At 40.0% G+C, this 20,807-nt stretch overlaps 5 protein-coding genes across 6 annotated transcripts; 3 read left to right on the top strand and 2 right to left on the bottom strand.

Moving 5' to 3' along the window:
• The first annotated feature begins 8 nt into the window (after window positions 1-8).
• On the top strand, window positions 9-1,112 carry LOC5509511 (protein ANTAGONIST OF LIKE HETEROCHROMATIN PROTEIN 1). Its single transcript, XM_001629997.3, has one exon. The coding sequence runs from the start codon at window positions 9-11 to the stop codon at window positions 1,110-1,112; it is 1,104 nt and encodes a 367-aa protein (XP_001630047.3).
• Window positions 1,113-1,689: 577 nt separating this feature from the next.
• Window positions 1,690-5,331, top strand: LOC5509508. Its single transcript, XM_001629996.3, has 4 exons — window positions 1,690-2,100; window positions 3,079-3,809; window positions 3,974-4,268; window positions 4,424-5,331. Exons 1-4 carry the CDS (start codon window positions 1,815-1,817, stop codon window positions 5,269-5,271), a joined length of 2,160 nt encoding a protein of 719 aa, XP_001630046.1. The 5' UTR covers window positions 1,690-1,814; the 3' UTR covers window positions 5,272-5,331.
• Window positions 5,332-5,810: 479 nt separating this feature from the next.
• On the bottom strand, window positions 5,811-10,668 carry LOC5509506 (testis-specific serine/threonine-protein kinase 4). 2 transcript variants are annotated; one of them, XM_048733268.1, is made up of 6 exons: window positions 9,797-10,668; window positions 7,852-9,207; window positions 7,151-7,369; window positions 6,991-7,037; window positions 6,730-6,864; window positions 5,811-6,272 (listed from the first exon to the last, which is right to left on the bottom strand). In XM_048733268.1, exons 1-2 carry the CDS (start codon window positions 10,476-10,478, stop codon window positions 8,918-8,920), a joined length of 972 nt encoding a protein of 323 aa, XP_048589225.1. In that variant the 5' UTR covers window positions 10,479-10,668; the 3' UTR covers window positions 5,811-6,272; window positions 6,730-6,864; window positions 6,991-7,037; window positions 7,151-7,369; window positions 7,852-8,917. The 2 variants fall into 2 exon arrangements, with proteins under 2 accessions (XP_048589225.1, XP_001630015.3); XM_001629965.3 differs by having other exon boundaries at window positions 7,155-7,369.
• A 124-nt stretch (window positions 10,669-10,792) lies between these two features.
• LOC5509519 (coiled-coil domain-containing protein 169) lies at window positions 10,793-14,150 on the top strand. The gene is made up of 8 exons (XM_001629995.3): window positions 10,793-11,093; window positions 11,370-11,452; window positions 11,526-11,639; window positions 12,764-12,804; window positions 12,914-13,012; window positions 13,220-13,273; window positions 13,648-13,757; window positions 13,854-14,150. Exons 1-8 carry the CDS (start codon window positions 10,843-10,845, stop codon window positions 13,972-13,974), a joined length of 873 nt encoding a protein of 290 aa, XP_001630045.1. The 5' UTR covers window positions 10,793-10,842; the 3' UTR covers window positions 13,975-14,150.
• Window positions 14,151-14,402: 252 nt separating this feature from the next.
• On the bottom strand, window positions 14,403-20,799 carry LOC5509505 (septin-11). The gene is made up of 14 exons (XM_001629963.3): window positions 20,655-20,799; window positions 20,462-20,576; window positions 20,211-20,270; window positions 18,650-18,703; window positions 18,188-18,269; window positions 17,945-18,085; window positions 17,518-17,563; window positions 17,374-17,445; window positions 17,206-17,295; window positions 16,985-17,081; window positions 16,800-16,851; window positions 16,317-16,566; window positions 16,122-16,199; window positions 14,403-15,703 (listed from the first exon to the last, which is right to left on the bottom strand). Exons 1-14 carry the CDS (start codon window positions 20,688-20,690, stop codon window positions 15,590-15,592), a joined length of 1,287 nt encoding a protein of 428 aa, XP_001630013.2. The 5' UTR covers window positions 20,691-20,799; the 3' UTR covers window positions 14,403-15,589.
• Window positions 20,800-20,807: the final 8 nt, after the last annotated feature.

Raw genomic sequence — 20,807 nt, 5'->3', positions numbered from 1 at the left:
CAGCTTTGATGAATAGCTACGAGGACAGCTTATGGATGGAGAAGTTCCATGTCAGTAGGAACACTTTCATGTATATACTGAATACGTTTGGTTCTCAGCTTGCCAGGAAGGACACTTTAATGAGAGAGTCAGTACCTGTGGAAAAGAGAGTTGCCGTAGGCCTGTTTCGCCTTGCCACAGGGAGCCCGTATAATAAAACTGGGGAGCAGTTTGGTATTGGCAGACGAACTTCTCTTTACATTAAAGACGAGTTTTGTGAGGTACTCGTTAAAAATGCTAAGTATTTTATAAAGTTTCCGACCACCGAAGAGGACACAAGGGCAGCTATTGATGGGTTTGAGGGGAAATGCCAGATACCTCAGTTGGCTGGGGCTATTAAAGCTGTGCGCTTCAAAATCAAAGCCCCAAGCCTTGTTACCCATAAGATGAAGTACTACAATGATAATCTTAAGTGCCATAGCATGATACTACAGGCTGTTACAGACAGTAGTGGGAAGTTCCTGGATGTAAGCACAGGCTACCCAGGAGGTATAACTAACACAGAGGCCCTGGCGATTAGTGATATATACAAGAACGTCAAACAGGGGGTCATCCTAAACTCACCATCTGCAACTGTAGAAGGCTTACAAGTGAAGCCAATAATAGCAACAGATGCATCATATAAACTGAGAAAATGGTGCATATGTCCTTACCCAGATAACAACACGCTAAGTCCAAGCCAAGAAAGGTTCAATTCTGAGCTAGGTTCTGCTGTACATATTGCTGAAGATGCTCTTGCTAGGCTAAGAGGTCGATGGAATACTCTTGCAAGAAGTTGCCTGGATGAAAATGTTGAGAAGATTCCGGAAACAGTTCTTATATGTTGTGTTCTGCATAACATATGTGTGGAGCAAGAAGACCCCACTGTTATTATACCGCATCCTGCAAAGTATGAGAGCACCCCATATGTTGGGAAAGAGGATAGTGAAGATGACACGGCAGAGGCTGTTTCTATCCTCACAAGTCTCGATAAATCAACTGGGGAGGATGTAAGGGAAGCACTTAGAGCTCATGTTGAGCACATTAGTTCAAATGTTGTCCATAAATATCTGACCGATCACAGTAATACTTAGCTAGTCCTAGGTCATGGCAATACACTGGCTTTTCCATAAATTTCTGATAGTTTCTTGCCCCACATTAGCTGTTTCAAGATATAACTGACTGATTTTTACAGGTCTGCCACACTGTGCATGCAATATTTCAACTTATAAGTGATATGATCGCCTTCAAGGAAGCACTGGCTGACTGTTAGCAATATATCTACACAAGGCTTGAAGCCTTCTGCATGCTTTAAACACTTCTTATAAAAGTGTAAAGATTTTGATTGTAGCCTGTGATGCAACTGGAAATAATCGGCACGCAGGATATTAGACTGAAGCAGTGGGGGCTTTTTGAAAAGTAATACTCCATCCAGCTTGTTGGATATTTGTAATTCAGATACCGTTTTCAGTTCATCCTCGTTAAAACAAACAAAAAAGATAGATTGCATATAGAAACCATCCGTTATGCCATGGACATGGTGAGTCCAGTCATTTTTCTTTTCGCTTGGTTCGCTATGCATGATAATCGCTATTTAATGGTCAATAAAAGAAAAGAAGATGATTCTGTTTAGTCGTTCAGAGCCGTAACGGATCTTTTGTTGGCATAGATCTACGCGTCAACATGCTGATTAACAAAATGCAAATGATGAATTGAACAGTCCACGTTACTAAGGGGAAAACATTCTCAGTTAGACAACCTGGTGGTACAAAATCTTCTTCCTTTTGCGCCCCAGAATGTCGGAGGAAACACCTTTTGGTGCCTTGCTTCAAGACATCGGTAGGGGATTGGAAGTAGAAAATGTCCGATATATGAAATTTTTATTGCAAGGTCATATAAACAGAGAGACATTACAGTATCTTGACTCGGGAGAGGAATTGACAGAGGCATTGAGAGCGCGAGGTTTAGTCTCCCAGAAGAGACTCGCATTTCTAAGAAAGCTTCTGGTTGAAGCGAAGTGTTTGAGGCTCGTCAACTTGGTGGATAATTTCAGAGAAAGGTTTTCACCAGGTGTGAGTTTCGGTAAGTATTTTATTGGATTAATTGATGCGCTGTTATGATTTGTGTTTGTGTTTTTCAGCGTTTTCTCAAACCCATTTGACTCCTAGCCCTTATAGCCCTTTTAAGTTGTCCTACTAAATTGTGAACGACAAGATATAGTTTGGCGAATTTTTGACAATCTTGTTAAGTCTATATCTCATTGCTCTACAACGGTGGTATGCGCTATTGGAATTGAGTTCTTTTTGTTTTAGATCTCCTAATTTGTTTGTAGTTTGGATATAAAACCTCGGTATGCTTAAATATCAGTTTGGCGTTAGCTGGCAATTACACACTTGGCCCATTATCGCTACCATGACTTGGTGATAATAACTTGAATGGTTTTTTTTAATTGGTAACCCAGCATTCTTTGCGGTCGCTCTGGGACCCTCGCGAGCAATGACAGCGATGCACGGCACGTGTCCCCATGGAAGGAATTTGTCGTTTTAATGTCATGTAATTTATTTCAAGCGGGCTTGTCATTGTGTTGTCTGTCAGTAGTTTGCTTTTATATGAAGAAGGATACCACTAAGGCACGGTTCCAAACAGCCCTTTAAAACATGGCAGGTGAAATGGCGTTTATTGACAATATTGAAATAGTGACAAATATACCAACGGAACCCTTAGAACATTTGAATAAACAATGTTTAAGTTTTGATTGATCCTGAGAATTATAAAGGTTTTGAATGGAGATATTAAGGATCATGGGATAGATTTTATGTGAAAGAACAAAAGCTTTAAAAAAAATTTCATTGCATCAATTTTTTGGCAAGACAAGTGTCCAATCCTGAGATTATTCCCAACCAACCACACACATTTTGTGCCCGTTCCGACCTCATTGCATAGCTGGGTAGGAAAAACGGTGCCGCCTTTTATGAAGAAGCTATATAATTTACATCATAATATCCTTGTTTGCGCAATATCTGTGAATTGAATACAAAGTTGTCATTGATCTTTTATCAGGAGATAAAGACGCTAATGATAACATAGTAAAGAGAGACAAAAAGCGAGAGTCAATCCTGCGAATGATTGAACGCCTAGAAGTAGAGATCAGCTCAAGCGAAGACGGAGAGACAGAGTTGACGAACGAAACCAAGCAGTACGAGGTGCACATCCAGTCAAACAACGAGAGACTTGTCCAGAAAGAAGACGAAATCCAGAAACTAAAGGAAACCATCAGCGGGAACAACGCAGTGATCGAGTCTTGCGGACGCAAGTTGGAGACTGTGAGGTTTTTTTTGAAAAAAAGTCAAGTCGAGCTTGATAAAGTCAAGAAGGCGCTAGAGCAAAACAAGGACAGTACGGAATTGAAAATGGAATGGAAGGAAAAGATGGAGAAGTACGAAAAGGGGAAGAAGGAAGAAGACGAACTGCTGGCGAAACACCAGAAAGCATTAGACGACATTCGATCGATTCACGTGGAGATTCGGCACCGCACCGAAGAGATGATCAAACTTGAGGACTTTGTGCACGATTGCATCATTCAGATCCGCGTTGTAAAGCAGAACATCCGGAAGAATCAGCGCATGCGCATGGAGATGCACGAGAAACTTGAGAATCTGACGCAGGAGTTGAGCGACACGACTCGGCTAAATCCCTTGACGCCAGCGCTATCCAGTAGAGGTCAAAGAGGAACGCCGAGAATCCCATATCGGGAATCCCAACAGAACGCCGAGGGAAACATCGACTTCAAAGTGAGTTTTGCAAATTAGATCACCCATACGCGGTGTGGGATTTTACGAACGCTTTAGGAAGTGCTTCTGCTATCCTCTCTCGTATAGCTATTAACCCTGGAATTGATTTGAGTGAAGAAGAACAATTATCCCTATTGTGATTTAGTTTTATACTCCTTTTTCAGATTCTCGACTACCATGAGATCACGGATCGCGAATCTACAGTGATTGGACGAAAGGGAAAAGGCACTTCACCACCACACTTCAACACGCCTGTCGGCATAGGTGTAGACCGCTGGGGGAAGCTCTACGTCGCCGACTATGGCAACGCGCGCGTGCAGGTTTTGGATATTGGCGGGAAAACTGTGCGCGAACCACTCAACATTGGCGGGAAATGTCGCCCATGCGCACTAGCTGTTAGTCATCGGGGCGATTTGGTAATGACTGACTCGCATATTGTGCGCGTGTTTAATAGAAAAGGTACAGTATGATTCGTAACAGGATTGATTTCCAAGTCCCCTTCTTATTTTCTACATAATCACCTCACGAATATAAAGGAACTTCGTGTATAGTGGACAATAATCACAGGACCCAACTAGTCCCGTTTATGTGATTTCTTTCTTTGGTCTTTTTAGGAGAGTTTGTGCGTCCCATCTTGCCGATCTACAGTAAGCATGATCCCCGGCCAGATCTGTGCTCCCTAGCTATTGATGATTCCTCCAACATCTACATCGGAGATCGTGCCAACCACCGCATTCAGAAATTCAACTACGAAGGCCAATTCCAATTTTTTATTGGAAGCTCCGAGGAACTCTGCTATCCAATAGGAATCGCTGTTACAAAACACGGTGACGTTATAGTTTCCGACAATGAAAAGCACCAATTAAAAGTATTCTTTCACGAGGACTTGACGCGCCCAAAGACTATCGGTGCGAACGGTATCGGGATATGCAAGTTTGCCTTCCCGCGAGGCATTGCGCTTGACAAGGAAGAGAACATTCTGGTGGCTGACAGTCAAAACCATCGCATTCAAGTGATAACGATAGAAGGGCAGTATATTGGTAGCTTTGGAAATGTCGGAGATGATCCCGGATGTTTTAATACCCCTTATGACGTTGCTATAGATACTAGCGGAAACGTGCTTGTTGCGGACACCAAGAACCACAGAGTTCAGATTTTCACTCGAATCGTGCAAGTGTGCGTAATTTACAACCGGGATCAGGAGGAGAACAAAGAGCCCCTAGAGGGCATGGGTGGGGGTGAAGAGGAACCTGACAGGAGTAGTGACAGTCAAAGTACTGGCTGTGTGGATGATTATATTGACAATGAGGGAAAGCCGAATGTCAAGTCTCAGGTGAATATAGATACTGATCAGACTGACACAGAGTTGGCTGTGATAGATGGTGAAAAGACGGGTGACAGCTCATCTTACAAAAACACTGAGGTCACCGTACCAGATGACGATGGCGCAATTGATAAGTGATTGAGTTTATATGAAATTTAAGATTGTATAATTTGAAATAAAATTTATGTTTAAAATTAAGAGGTCATTTCGGGATTATTTTATTTGTTGAAATTCCGGTATAAAAACCAATCAATACCACACAAATTCCGGTATAAAAACAATCAATACCACACAAACTCCGGTATAAAATCCAATCAATACCACTACCCCACAAATCTAGCCCCCCCCCCCCCCTCCCCCGCCCATCCCAACCAGACAGCGATATGATCTAACACTCCTATCAAGCGAACTAAACAACCCAAATGTACAAGAGGCGCACTGATAGGGTGTCAATAACCAGGTTAGTTGGCTACCCCACGCACAGCTCGCTGAAGTGTAGAGTGAAAAATATCGAGATCTTTTTCACACTAGAATCTCTTGGGAAAAATCTGGTTGCTATAGATGTGATGTTATCATCATATGCACATATCTCCTTTATCGTTTGTTTCTTCTTGTTTAGTCGCGTACGTGCATGTGACATCTTATGTGCTCAGATACAATAAAAGTAGACTGAGTTATTTTGAGTTTTGATGAAGCCTTTATTACTTTGAACAGACGTTTTGTAAAAGTTCTCGAAAGTTTTTTTTAATTTCTAGGCAAATACAATGTATTTATTTTCTAATTCTAAATATCTACATTATACGTGGCATTCCATCATTCTGTTTTAACTAGAGACAATATGATCTACACGACTTTGCAGCACATAGCGCGTGTCCAGTCAAGTGTTCGGTTTCCATCCATGCAACCAGCGTGGCAGTAACAGCGTGTCCCGTGGTTATCGGTATTCCAGGAGCCGCAGCGATGTCCGCACGCACATCCTGTTGCTAGGTAACCGGCAGGACATTGGGCGTGATTCCCACGAGAAACAGCCTCAACACATTGTAGGGAGCCTTTGGGAGCGTCGGATCCGGGGCGGCCTGTGTTACCCATTGGTCCGCGGGGACCGGTGGGTCCTTTAGCGCCTGTTAGGCCGGTCTGTCCTGTACAAGAATTTAATAACAATAATATATTTTTTTTTCGACATCAGATAAATTTAGTGGAGTGCTATGTTTGTCAACTTATTATAAGGAATGCCGACGTTATAGAAATCGAGGGCTCAATGTGTGATTCGAATAAATTCAAGAGATATCTTTTCTCTGCGCCACATATCTAAAGAGTATAGTGAAAAGATGCTATAGCATCGACAAAAAAATTGCAATGGTGGTTTTCATTCGGTTAACATTTTTAAGAGCCACATGTTATTGCATTTAATTTCGCGCCATTTTAATTTTGCGATTCTCACAATATCGTGACAATAAGTATCGCGAACTATGAAACGCTCAAAAGATGTATATTGTGTTGTTAACATTTTGCTTCAATATTTTATTCCCATTTATATTGCACTTAAAAGGTAAGGACTTATTTGTCGAGATGGAATAACACACAGCTATGTAATACCTTTGGGGCCAATAGGGCCCATAGGCCCGGTAGCCCCTGTTGGCCCCTGGGGTCCTGTAGCACCTATAGCCCCCTTGTCCCCTTGCGACCCTTTGTGCCCTTCTGGTCCTTGAGGCCCCACGGGACCACGCATATCTAGAAAATACGCATGCGCACAAAAGTTTATTAATTATGATTATACTACATTTTGGATACTCTTAACTTTAGCAAAAACACAGAAAGCTCTAATCACTTGAATTAATTATAGTTAATATAAAATACCTTTCAGATAAAGGACAATCTTGTCTTGGGAGGTGAGACTGCTGATTCTGGGGATAAAAAGAGCGGAATAATAAAGTTCTACAAGAGATATTTCAGAAGTGTCTTGTTAGCCATAAGGCCATCCAAGAAGCCTAGGAACTATGGATCAAATAGAAAATACTTACTTTTTATTCAACTCCTTTAGCGCGTCGCTGTTCATTTCTACGAGTTTTGCAAGATCACCGACCGCGATTTCCCGCTCCGCAAGATCGTTCTCCTGGCAGAAGGCGTATCCAGCCAACACCAAGAACACCGCGCACAAAACACCGCGAGAAATCATCATGCGAAGAACTTGTCTTTCTTTACGGAACCAACAGCTTGCTTTTCTTGGGTTATGCTTCTGCGTCAGGGTAAAGGAAACCCCTTTTATAAACGCTTTAGAAGCTCATTGATTATTCAATATGTCGTTTATTAAAATACTTCTTGAACAAGAATTTTCCTGTTATACCTGTTACACCATCACTGCAATATGCGTAAGTCTGTTTGCTGTCATGTATATTTTGTCATTACTGGTAAACCATTATCAGTTTTTAACATATCTATGTCTTGACAAAAGTGAAAACTTACTAATCACTTTGAGTGCATAGAGGGCCAAGCTAGAAGTTTACCAAAAAAGTTTTCTCTGATGAAAATGTCTGTATGAGGTAGACGTAGCCTCAAAGATGTATAGGTTAAGTCGAACTATTACTTCTAGACAACAGTCTATGGCATCTCTTTCCACTGAGACATATCTCAATCAATATTCTCAAATAAAAAATGAAAACCTTTCTTATTAGCCTGCTTGCAACGCTGTTTTAAAAACACATTTCGTAATAAATGTACCTTTTTTGTAAATCTTTTTATTGTCTGTTACAGGAGCGTCCCAGGATTGGCCGAGGAGGTGTGCGCAGTCATAGGAATCGTATGAAAAAAGCGGAAACAGCATAGAATTTGGAGATTCCTTAATAAGAAGGTCGCCAATGGGGGCTTCAATGCCCTGTGTACGCGCCCTATGTATTATATTTTATTCGGGGAACATGGCTCGCATAAGCACGTACGGGTTTTCTTTGAGCTTCTTGACATTTCACTTTTTTTCGCAAACAAATAAACTGAAACTGAAATAGCTGAAACCACTCATTGCATTTCAAGCACGTAAAAGCTGATGTTGAAGACTATATTGTCACAAACCAATTAATGTCAAGTGCTATTGAACCCCGTTGTAAAAAAATCCTGTTTCTTTCTTTTAGTGTAAACATTGACAATAAGGGTACTTGTTAAAAAGAAGAAATAGAGAGTTTTCACTGGGACGTAAAGGCAAAGCACATAATTTTCCCATCCTTCCCAAGAGCAAGCGCAAGAGAACGCAACTACTTAATTTTCTTGCACTTAAGCTTGTCTTGACCGATTCTAACTTATTTTGCGCTTGTTCTATGTGACCTCTCTTGCGCTTGCTTCCTATCTTTTCTAAAGCCTACCTGTAAGTTGACTTGGTGATTTTTGTACAGAGGCGATGCGTCGAGTAAGTAACCGCGCTAGCAGATTATTTGATAAAAAAATGGCTATGCTATCAATTGCGCACCTTGATTTCGAGTCCCCTCGAAAATAAAGCTCCCGTCTCCCCTAATGACTTGTTTTGCTAACTTTTTTATTCGTTGTCAGATTTCTCGTTTTGCTAACTGAATCAAACCAATTAATGCTACGGTGCGTTGGACAACAAAAACTTTACTGAGAAAATTTTAATGCTAACATAATGACATACGGACGTGAAATCAAACTGTCAAATGTGCGTTGATTCCGTGGATAGGCGAGAGGCCGGGATCCTCTATATAAAGCCAACTTCTGGGCTTTCATAGAGAATATATACATATCAATGTCTCATTGGACCTGTCAACAGGTTTCACCGTTATTGCTAACCGGTTTTACTGGTTTCTTCACTTGGTTCGTCACCAAGTAACCACGGCTCCTGTAATAGCTGTTCTACCGTGATCCTCTCGGGCAGGTTCCACGTCAGCATCTTATGAATGATCGCCTTGGCAGCGTCACTTAGTTTAACGCGTGACGAGAACGTGACACGCTTGTGAACTTGCTGCAAAAGGCTGCGTAGATTGGAGTCGTCGAAAGGCAGCCGTCCGCACAGCATAGTGTAGAGTATGACTCCCATACTCCATACGTCAGCAAGGGTTGCGTCGTATGCGATACCTGGAAGTTAAATCTAAATAAAACTCCATATAACAGTGTAATAACATGCAAACTAAACACCATTATTTGGTTGAAAGGCACCAGTTGTGGATCTAGACGATGAAAAGAGGGGAAAGGGGGAGGGACTTCACCGAGGGGTCGAGAAAACAAAGAATATACCAGAATTTTTTCCCAGAAAGAGGGGTGCTTATCTGGGAAATGCAATTACTCGCGCAACTGGCCAATCTGGTGAAAGAAATTCCCGGAAATTCCTTGCGCGCAAGAGAAAAGATAGAAAGCTCTGATAGGCCAACTCCGCTAATGCAAATTCCGCCAGCCGAAAAACGGCGCGCAATAGGGCGCTACCGAATGTCGCTTCTCGAAATCCGCATTTCTTAGAATGGTTTGGTTAAAAGCTATATGCACGCGCTATATTTGTGCACTAAAAGAGATCTACTTTCAGTAGCGGATCAGGGGGAGGGTTTAAACCCCCCTTTGGGCCGCCAGAAAGCCATATGTAACATATGTAACGCCTCCCCCTTTATAACCGAGCCAAACACCCCCTTTAGCGACAAGCTAGATCCGCCCCTGACTTATATTCTTTTGTTACCTTTGAGAATTTCTGGCGCTGCGTATGCATACGACCCACAATATGTGTGACTCAGCTTCTTCTTGCCAGTCGCTGTTGTCAAACAATCCCTCGCAAAACCAAAATCAGATATGATAATGTTGAGGTCCTTGTCTAATAGCAAGTTTTCACATTTCAAGTCGCGATGCACTATGTCTTGTGAGTGTATATAGTGAACACCTGCTGTTATTTGCCGGAAAAGTCGCCTGCTAGCCTTTTCAGTCAATGCGCCATGCGTCCTTATGTACTCCAATAAGTCCCCATTTTCCGCCAAATCCGTAATGATATACATGCGGGTGTTGGTCTCGATAACTTCAAGTAGAGTTGTCACATAAGTGTTTTTGATTTTTTTCAAGACTTTTATTTCCCGAGGAAGAAATTTCGTAAGAAAATCTTCAGGCGCTTTTTTCTTGCAAATGATTTTTATTGCGACGTCTCTCTTGTAGCGTTTCGAATTTGCTTTGCGCACAACTGCATAACTTCCCTTTCCAAGAACATCACCAAGCTGATAGCCATATCTCTCCAGCAATGCACTGACTCCAACCAAAACTTGCTGTGTCTCTCCGGTCGCCTTATTTGCTTTTTCAACCTTTTCAGTCTTGGATTCTTGGGACTTTTCCTTCTTCGACGAGCTTGGGGGCTTTGTCTCCTTCTCCGCAGACATAAACACTAGCCGCACTTATTTTTCGATCAACTAAATGCGATATTTTTTTTGTTATCTCCCAGTGAAGGCATGCCTTCACTAAGAACCTCGTTTTCTGGGTAATGATTTGAGCGTTCAACCCATTTCCGTTGCCTTCCAAGTACTTTGCGAGAAAGGACTCATGAGCGCGCGGTAAATGAATACAACAATTATTCCCTACGTCACTAATTAAAAAACCTTGTAATTCCAATGCACTGAAAATGAAATAATTACTTTATTTTCCGGTTAAAAGGGAGAAGAAGTTAAAAAAATTCACGCAACATAGCGTCACGGCATAAAGGCGGGAAATATCTATTTACATCCGTTGCCATAGTTTCTTCTTGTCATGCGCGGATTTGGTCTCGGGTCAACAGACATCACACGCCTCTACTCATCATCTGGGTCTGAGAAGAAAAAAGAACAGCCGAAAACACGGCTTAAACCCGCTGAAAGAAGGCCCTCTGTGGCCCCTAAAGCTGCAACAATGGCTAAGGACCACCTATCGAGGGCGCAAAAGAAGCAAACAAGCCCTAAATCCGAGATGGATTATGAGATCGAACGTCTAAGAGCTGAGATTCAACAGGAAAAGCAAATGAAGTGAGTCATTAATATTCCTGATAACTTTTTTATTGTTGTAAATAAATTATTAATACTCTTGTGGAATTAAACTTTGATTTAGCTTGCCAGGTTTAAGTATCATCCAATTAATCTGTAGCAGCTGTTTATACAAGACGTTTTATTTCCAATTGTTCGAATCGTTTGAAAGAATCAGAATTTCGAATGTTTGTTTACATCATTTCTATATCGCGCACGTACATCGGATAAAAAAAAGGCAGTTTGATATTATATTAACCGTCTTTTTCGTCAATACAGGGAAATGCTTGAACAATCTTCAGAGGAGCTGGACAAGACGATAGTTGAACTGCAAGGAAAGTTTGAAATAGCAGGCGACGAAGGTAACAAACACCTTATTTTTTTTTGGTTGTCATGGTTCTAGCGCTAAATATCCGATGCGATTTGTGTTTCTAGACAACGAGTGGAAGACAAGATTCGAGACGCAACATGAGATGAACACACAGTTGGAAAAACAGATAATTCTTTTGAGAGATAAGCTGGAGCAAATGAAGATCCCTTCTCGTGAGGGTAAGAACTTAGTAGGGGAGGGGGGGGGGGTTGTTGTTTTGAGGGGGGAGGGTTTGTATTTATAATCTTGAGTACCCTACCTATTGTGGAATTAAACAATTCCATTATAATTGAGTATATAGAGGGTTTTTTGGGTTGGTGTATACACCTATTTCAAAAAATCATTATCAGGGATGTGTGTGTCGTATCCTGCGGTGTGGTGGGATCTTATTTCAGACAGGCAACAAAGTAACAAAAAGTCATTGACAGCTATAGAATTAAGGATGTGAAAAAGTTCACAAATGTTTGTGAGTGGAAACAATTTCTAAGATTGACTCCAGCACAATTAGCTCTTCATGATGTTCCTGAAACTTCAAGTTCCAAAGTCGTCTTCCCTTCCAAATTGTGCTTCTTTGCAACCAAATCTTGCGAATATCGCCACAGTGTCCACCACAGTAGACCCCCAAATAAAACCACACCTCATCAATAGAAAAGCCTTGAAAAAATATCATCCAAATAACCCGCTGCCTAAGATCTTGGGACTACAAAGTGGAGACAAGCGGATATTTTTAGCACTGTTTGGATTACACAGTTAATTTCTCCCATGGTGCCCCTCAGGTTAGGACACGCACATCAGCGATAGCCAGAGTGCAACTTTCTTTAAATAGGCCTATCAACTTTTTGAGTTAAGGTTATTAACTGTGCTCTGTATTCAAAACTACACAGCTGACATGCCAGATCACTTTCTCTAAAAAACAATTTGAAATACTGAATTTGTTCGAATTTATCTTTTGTGTACATTTTTTTAAGCCTGGTGGTTTTGGCTCTCTTTTATTGGTTAGCTAGGTCTAACAACTGTCATATACAAAATAGCTTGCATGTCACAAGAATCCTATAAATTAATATTTTGCAAAGTTCAAGAAAAAAACTCAAACTTTATTCAAACCATAAGGTTGAGCTTCTTGTGGCAAGACTACAAGCAGATATCAGACAACTATTCTTCCCTGCCAAGTTGGTTTTGATTTACATCTGAGAACTTCCTTTTTTCATTTGACTGTTTGAAATAGGAATTTAAGGCGCCCACTTAGGCTGTTATTCAAGTGTTATTGTCAGTCCCCTTGACTGTGGTATGTATTACGTTGCAGGAAAACCACACCCGCTACGGACATACAATGGACTTACAGATGTGAGTAATGAACATATGAAATTTGTATTGATGTTATACCAAGGATATGTATTCACAATTGTCTGTTACCATGCCAACATAACCATTGTCCTCATGATTTGACTGACAGGCTGATGTAAAGAAATTGATGCGCCAGACAGAACGGGATAAACTTCAACTTGAGGGCCAACTTCGTGACTTGGAATGGAGACTGGATAATGAATCCAAGGTATATTTATTGAGCAGCACTATGGCTGTAGAAAAATCTTAGATTATTGCCTTGTGCCTAGAATTTACTAAATGTATAAGAGTTTGGCCTAATGACCAGATCACCTACAGGTAAGGCAACATCACCTGTTATCACCCTCTGTGAAGCCATGCAATTATCAATTTCCTTATAATGAACAAAATTTATAAACTGTATGTTGTCATCCAGGCATACCACAAGATTAGTGAAGAAAGAAAGCAATACTTCACAGCACTGAATGAAGTAAGTCTCCTTTATGTTACATTTGACTTTGTGGCTTAAGTATTGATTTAATTTCTGTGATCTGTTATTAACTTTATATTTTATTATGATGGTAGAGCTAGGTTGGGTTGTGCCCCCCCCCCCCCCCCCCCCTTCCCTAGATGAAGGTTAGAAAAAAGTGATTGGGAGCTTTACCGCCCAACATGTTTCACATATTGCCCCCCTCCTCCCGGATCTTTCCACACTTATCTGAATTGCCAGAGGGGATCCTAAATATTTGCCTACCAAGCCCTGGTATCTATTTCTTTGTCTTAAAATATTTCTTAAAACTCGGTCCTTTCCAATTTCCTGCGAAAATATGTATGTAGTTAATTTGTTGCTTCCCTCTCTTGTAGACTTCTGCTGTCATTGATGACACAAAGACCAAGAGAAAGCATGCATTGATTGAATCACAGCGAAACAGTGAGGAGACCCTTGCAAGATTTTCACAGGCAACAATGAGAAAGTATGTTCAAAATCCATAACACTAATGACCAGTTTCTCATAAAACCCTCTCGTCTTTGTGTACATCGTTAAATATGTGTTATGGTTTCTGTGCCAGGATTGACTCCAATTCATCGTTTGGCTTGCCGGATAATCAACGAATTATAGACCCAAAGAAAGGTCCTATCAAGAAAACGGCTGCTGTTAGGAAACTGCCAAAAATCCAGGATAGCGCTTAAAGACACAGGGTACAGCCCTCTATTTATCAATCATTTATAATTTATATACATTCAGACAAGTGAACTGTAGATATTTTACTATCTTAGCTTGTGTAAATAGACTTTAGGTAGATCTTACTTTTGTATCATTGAATATATTATATTTCAACATCAATAAAATATTTTAGAGGAATAAATTTTCTGGCCTTGTGGTTTTCATAGTTTTGGTTTGTGTCCACTCTAAGTGTAACCTACACTTCCCCATATCAGCTGCTAAATAGTTTAGTTTCTCTTCATTCAAGACAGAACCTCTATCCCAAACAATCCATCGTGAAGCTGGAATAACATCTTCCAGATGGGCATTCCCCTCTCCCCCTCCCCGAAAACAGCGATCTGGTCCCTTGATTTTAGACTTCCCAATACCAGCAACTACCAGCAACATACACGTCTCCATTGCCAAATTTATTGAGCTACGGAAATGGTGCAAGCAGGTATTTGGATACTAGATAAAAATCTATAAATATGCTTAAATCTGATTATTTGAATATTGGATAATATCATCAGTATGGTTGTGCAAGGTTACAACTTTGTGGTGTAAGAAAAAAATTCTCTTCTAATGAGGGATTAGCTTATTTGGGAAACAGTTTCCAGTGAATGGATAATAAACATCTATCCTGGTTCTACAGCCTGACTATAGCTACCTTGACAAGGTGGCCAGCCCATCAGCATCATTAACTGAGAGATGTTCAGGGACCAGGGTATTTAACCTTATGTTACTGCAACACTTTGCTATGGCACATCTCTATCTCCTCTCTCAGGGTCCTACTGAGTTAGAACAATTCTTATAATCTTGAGAACTCTACGGCCTGGCTAAACTAGGAGACAGGTCAAGCATGACATGTCTCCTTAATGTTTTGTAGTTTAGCCACTACCAAAACATGAAAGCACTTGAAAAAAACATGAAGTGCATGAATTTTATAGGGCACAACCCAAAAATGTTTCACAACCATTCAAGAAACATTTCTTTGTTATTGTGATATTTTTGATTGTGGTTGGAAAATGAAGTTTTAAACTATAGTTTTAGTTTTTTAAGATTTCTTTACACAATTTGCATACCTGTCAACCTCCGAAAATCTCAAGGCTTGAGAATATTTTGGGGGTAGGGGTGGGGATATTCATTTTTTGGGGGGAGGGGTGGGTTCAACCTTGCAGGCATTTGCCGTATAGAAAGCTCTCGCAAACCAATCCACTTATAAATCTCACGAGGGTCTTAGATAAATTGCGCTATGCAAGGGAATTGTTGTTTCAAATATTTTAATAGAAAATAGGCAAAATGACGATAAAAATCGCTAAAAAGCGGGAGATTTGGTGCTCAACGCGGGAGAGCGGGAACAGGGGTCCAAAATCTTGAGACTCCTGCCTAATGCGAGAGAGTTGACAGGTATGAATTTGTCTTCAAATATCGAATGAAAAAAAACAAAGGTGTGGCAGCCTAGAGCTCTTTGCATCTTGGCCATTTATCAATTGTAGTTATATTTTTTATGCAGGTCAATATTTGTCCATGAGACCTATTTAGAAAGTTCCTGAGTACGTACTAGGGTACTCCTTGCACTTTACTCTCTGCTGAAAGACAGTCCTATTTCTTCTTTTTCATGTGTTCCTTGGCCATGTGAGCAGTAGCCTGCTGGGCCTGAGCCTGTGCAGTGTTTGCTGCAGCCTTTTGCTTTTCAAAGAGACTCATTTCTTCCTCCTGTCAAACAACATACTATCAGTAAATACAGTATTTCTAAAACTATTTACACGCTAGAAATGTAGTAGAGGTAAGAATGCAATAGTCTCCCGCACAGCAGTTCAGATGGCAAGGCCATCAGGGAACGAGGTACTTCTAATACATTGGTAAAAACAGTGTCAAGTCTTTGGCACTAGATTCAAATGCAAAAGGATTTACAAAATATAATAAAAAAAATAATAAACTACATATTTACAAAGCGCTTGGTCTTATGAAATGTCCCCACAGAAATTAAAGCCTATTAATTGAGAAATTATAAAAAAATCATGATAGTGTGCTAGAAATTGTGCGGGTGCCATGTTTTATTTGTAGTGCATCAAACCTGGGACCCTATATTTAGCGGACAAAATTTAAAATATTTCTAGGTATCATAACTTACAAGCATCTTGCGTTTCTCTTCCAGTTTTTTCTTCTCCTCAGCTTGCACTTTCTTTAGGTGATCGAATTTTGCATGGAGCTGTATAGAATAAAAAAAAATAAGGTATAACAAGCAACTCAAAATTGTCCATCAACACTTGATTTGTTACTATAAGCTCTCAGTATTGATCACATCATCACACTGTTACCGTCTCACCTCCTGTTCAGCTTTTTTGAGTTCATTCTCCTTGTCTTTGACTTTCTGCACGAAGCGCTGTCTCATCTTCTCCTCCTTATCCTGAAACTGTGACATGTATTCCTTGCGTCTCTCTTCATATGTCTCCTGGAGACTGTGTGACTTATTGTTGGCATCTCCATCATTGAAGCCCATCTCTTCAAGCTTGTTGCGACGGAAGAGCTCATAGTGCACAGTGTGGGTTTTGTCAATTAGACTCTGCATGTTTGTCCTAAAGTGAACAATGAAGTCATTTATTATCCTGGGGATGTATGTGGGATGTGTATGAACCAAAGAATTGATTATAAAATCAACTTTGAATTAATATTGTTAGAAAACACTAAAAAAGGATTTTCTAAAATATCGGCCTAACCCCTTCCCCCACCCCCCCCCCCCCCAAAAAAATAAACAAACAAACAAAAACAAATGAATCATGAGAATGTTGCTTTATGTGCAATACTCTACCTGATAAGCATTTCCCTAAGCTTGACGAAGTCACAGTGATTCTCATTCTCAACTTAAGAGACAAAGGATAGATTTGTGAGTGAATATGCATATAATCAAGGTCCACTGATGGAAAGTTTTCACCAACTACGGATTTGTAGAACAAGGGATTTTGGTTCTCAGGTCATTAATAGGTTAAATATCACCTTCCACTGTCCCCCATGGGTAAACACGTGCTCGTGACTTGGTCTTGTTCACCATGACCTCTTCTCGGCTACCAACTACAGCAAATGGGATTTCATTCTGTAAAATCAGAATATCATACAGTGAATTAATTACAGACAACCAACATTCATATGCATGTTCAGGTTTGGGGCCAGGATTTTAAGCATAGAGCCCACTCCAGCTAAATAATGGTGTAACTCACATTCATTGTGGAGTTCATTTCTGCAACAGTCTCATCATCAACTGGAAACCTGTAGATTTCTACTCCATTGCTCTCTAACTCATCCATGATCTATGGAAGACAACAAACATGTCAATTAGAGCAAACAATCAATTTGATTTGTAATGAAACATCGCTCACTGAAAGTACCTTCTGTTTGAATTGTTTCAGTTCGCTTTTTGCAATAGTGTCGGCCTTGGCAATGATTGGAATTATATTGACCTGAAAAATAACAGATAAAGCTAACCAACAAAATAATGCTCAACTATCATTGAATAATATAATGAAACATACCTTTTTATCAAGTTGCTTCATGCACACTAGATCAAGTGATTTCAGGCTGTTGAAAACAAAATGTTAGATATTTGATAAAAACAAAGTGGCACTTTTAAAATTTAAATAGACACCCCACATTCATCCCCCCCCCCCCCCCCCACACACACACACCCTATTTTGGGTCTAATCAGCATCTCAGCATCATGGAATGGATGATGCTATGATCCAATTGATGCCATTGAAGCTGGCAGGTGATTTCGGTACCAATGAAATATGCCATGATGCAATAATTCCTCACCCACTGTTTTAAATATGACAAACATTTTTAAGGGAGGCATAAATTGGGCCTACTAATAGTGTTTACATGAACAAAATTTTTAATATTTTGAAACAATAAACCAATCAGTATGTATAACAAAAAGATTTGTATAAGGACAATACTTACGAGTGCCCAGTTGGGGAGATAAAGTAGAGGCAAGCATGGATACGAGTATCATGAAAGGTGTCCATCGTCCTCTTAATCTTCAACTCTTGGTGAAGATATGTGTCAAATTGCTGGTCGATATAATTTACAATAGAACTAGAACTGTTGATACAAACAGATATTGTATATTTTTTTCAAATAATTCAATTTAAAAGTACCTATCCTCCTTGTTATCTTTCCTCCTTGTCAATATTTTCAACATACCTATCCTCCTTGTTAATCTGGTCGCCATAGCCAACAGTGTCCACAATTGTCAGTTTCAGCATTACGTTGCTCTCATTCAAGTCTATCAAGAGATTTCGGACACCCAATTCAGAAGAAAACAGGGATTGTATTAGCAGAGATGGGAGCTGGCCAGGAGAATTTTGTATCATTTTTTATGTGATAGTATGATATTCTGGGAACAGTCATAGTTTAGTTCAATATATAATAGTTTTGAAGCCCAGTATGTCAGATACCAAGTACTCTGCTAGCAGAGGTTTCATCCTCTTGTGCAAACCTAAAGAGAAACCTCTGCAAGCCTCATTCAAGTTACACTTTAAGGAGTGGGAGACTTCACTTCTGTAGCAGGGTAACACTGAAGGGTATTAAGGGTGGTACACCTGCTAAAATAGGGTGTTCTTAAGGCAAGTTTCTCCTGCACTCGTCATACAAATAATAACTCACCATATGTGTGATGCTCAATCTGCACCCCAGGGAGGTGGTGTGAGTGAGGTTGACCTACAAAGAATCACAATCTAAGGACCGAGAAATTTGGTTCTCAATCTTATCTAGTAAAAGTATTTTCCATCCTTACAAAAGGACACTAAAAGTAACAAAGACTTCAGGGTTTTGAAGCTAAAGTTTTCAATTTTCGTTCATCCGTTTGCATGCTGCAAACACCCGTTGCATGCGCTTGAACACGCACAAGAAAACCATTTTTATTTAGATTTCGAATCCTCTTAAAAATTCAATGTCTTCGCTGAAACACAAGCGCGCTGTATAAAAGGGATCGCTCTGCCCCCTTTTTTGCATACTAATCAGTATCCAACATGGCGGCTGGTAGCGCTATCAAAGGGGGGAATCAAAGCTCTAATAAAGCGTAATAAAAACAACTTTTTATTAGTCAATAAAGCTTTAATTTAATAATTAATGTGGTTTTTGTTGCATGTATTGTATATTTTGTCTTCGACATGCTGTAATAATATGGTATTTTCCGCCTTTTTTGTTGTGAATGGAGGCTTTTGAAATTTGTGCCATTTTCCCATTGTCAATCAGTCCTCCACTCAGTGGAAAGCAGATCCAACCAAAAGAACAGCTGCAAAACAACCCCTAAATATAGAGACCAAAGCCAGAAGTTCGGTCTTTGAGTCAATCTATAAGCAGTGCAACGGCCATTTGCAATGGTGGCGAAATCCTTTTTGACTCGCACAAATTGAAGGATAACGCAATGTTGCCCCAAGCAAAGCTAGAAAATGAAGTATACTGACAAAAAAATTACATGTTTAGTTTAGACTTGCCACTATGATCCACATCATGCCTAAGAAAAAGTTATGCCCCTCCGCAAATTTAAAGAAAAAGCATCGGTTATTTTTGGAAATATATTGGAAAGTTCATAAAATACTGGTCTGTCCATATGTTAAATACTGTAACGGTTACCGATAAATAAACTAAAACAGTAGCCCATCAAATACGGATGATTAAATATCATCCCCCAAAAACATGAATGAAATCGAACGAGATTTGAGACTACTAGACGTCAATCTTAAAACGAGTAAATGCTATAAAGAATCACTAAAGAGCCTCCTTAAGAACATACTGTATATCTCCTATATGATACTGTGGGTGGTTACCTAAACTTGCATCTACAATGCGTTCTTTGTTATCTTTGATTATTGCACTTATGTTTATCTCTCACAATTTTCAGTTCTATCAGCTATATTCACCAGATCAAAATTCATGGCAACATTCTAACTTTATCCCTGGGTACGAGCATTTTTGATCTTCAGTACAGATAATACAGGGTTTTCAAGTGCAATGGTAAAAGGTTTGCAAAAGATTAAAAACAAGATTGAAAATGAGGTGTTAGTAATCTGTACACGCGAAACCACCTGTTGAATTTGTTGACTGCCGAATTTGAATGAGATTTGGGCGTCGCCCAATTTGCCCGCGTCGCGCTGAAAGCATTTCCCCTCAGCTCAAATGCGGCAAGCCCAGTACACTACGAAAACACTACGGAATAAAATACCTTCAAATGTAGTCTGAAAAAGAGTGTCCATCAAGGTCGATTTACCAATCCCGGTCTCACCTTAAAAAAATATATATATGTATAAAATACACCATTAACATAAGAATAACAATAAAAATAGTATGAAAGTAGTAAGCTTACAATGTACGAGACGCTGGGTTTCGTGTTTATACACAGTACATTGACTGATAAAATCAAATTTCTTATAAGGTAGAACAAAACATTAAGTATAGTAATGAAATACAGCTTACCGATACATAGAATGTTGAAAGCGAATCCTCGATTCACCGATTTATTTACAAGTTGGTCCGGCAAACTGTCAAACCCTACATGACCCGCCAAACGGAGTTGTCTTCCATCGGCTCCCTGAACACGAAGAAACAATGAAAAAACATGGACCAAAATCAAGCGCAAATACTAAGGAATCCCAAAAATATATTTTACCAGTGATCTACAGTAGTCCGTCACGGCTGAAGCCATAATTTCTAACGTTTTTCACGATCAAAATGAAAAGCCTTCCACAGCTGCCCAGAATGAAGGAATGCGATAATACGGAGCCCGCGATCACAACAAGCGGAAGTAAAATTATGAACGCCC

This window comes from Nematostella vectensis, chromosome 10 (genome assembly GCF_932526225.1).
Source record: "Nematostella vectensis chromosome 10, jaNemVect1.1, whole genome shotgun sequence".
Classification (NCBI taxonomy): domain Eukaryota; kingdom Metazoa; phylum Cnidaria; class Anthozoa; order Actiniaria; family Edwardsiidae; genus Nematostella; species Nematostella vectensis.
The sequence above is the reverse complement of the archived record's forward strand: the minus strand, read 5'-3'. Positions and strand labels throughout refer to the sequence as shown.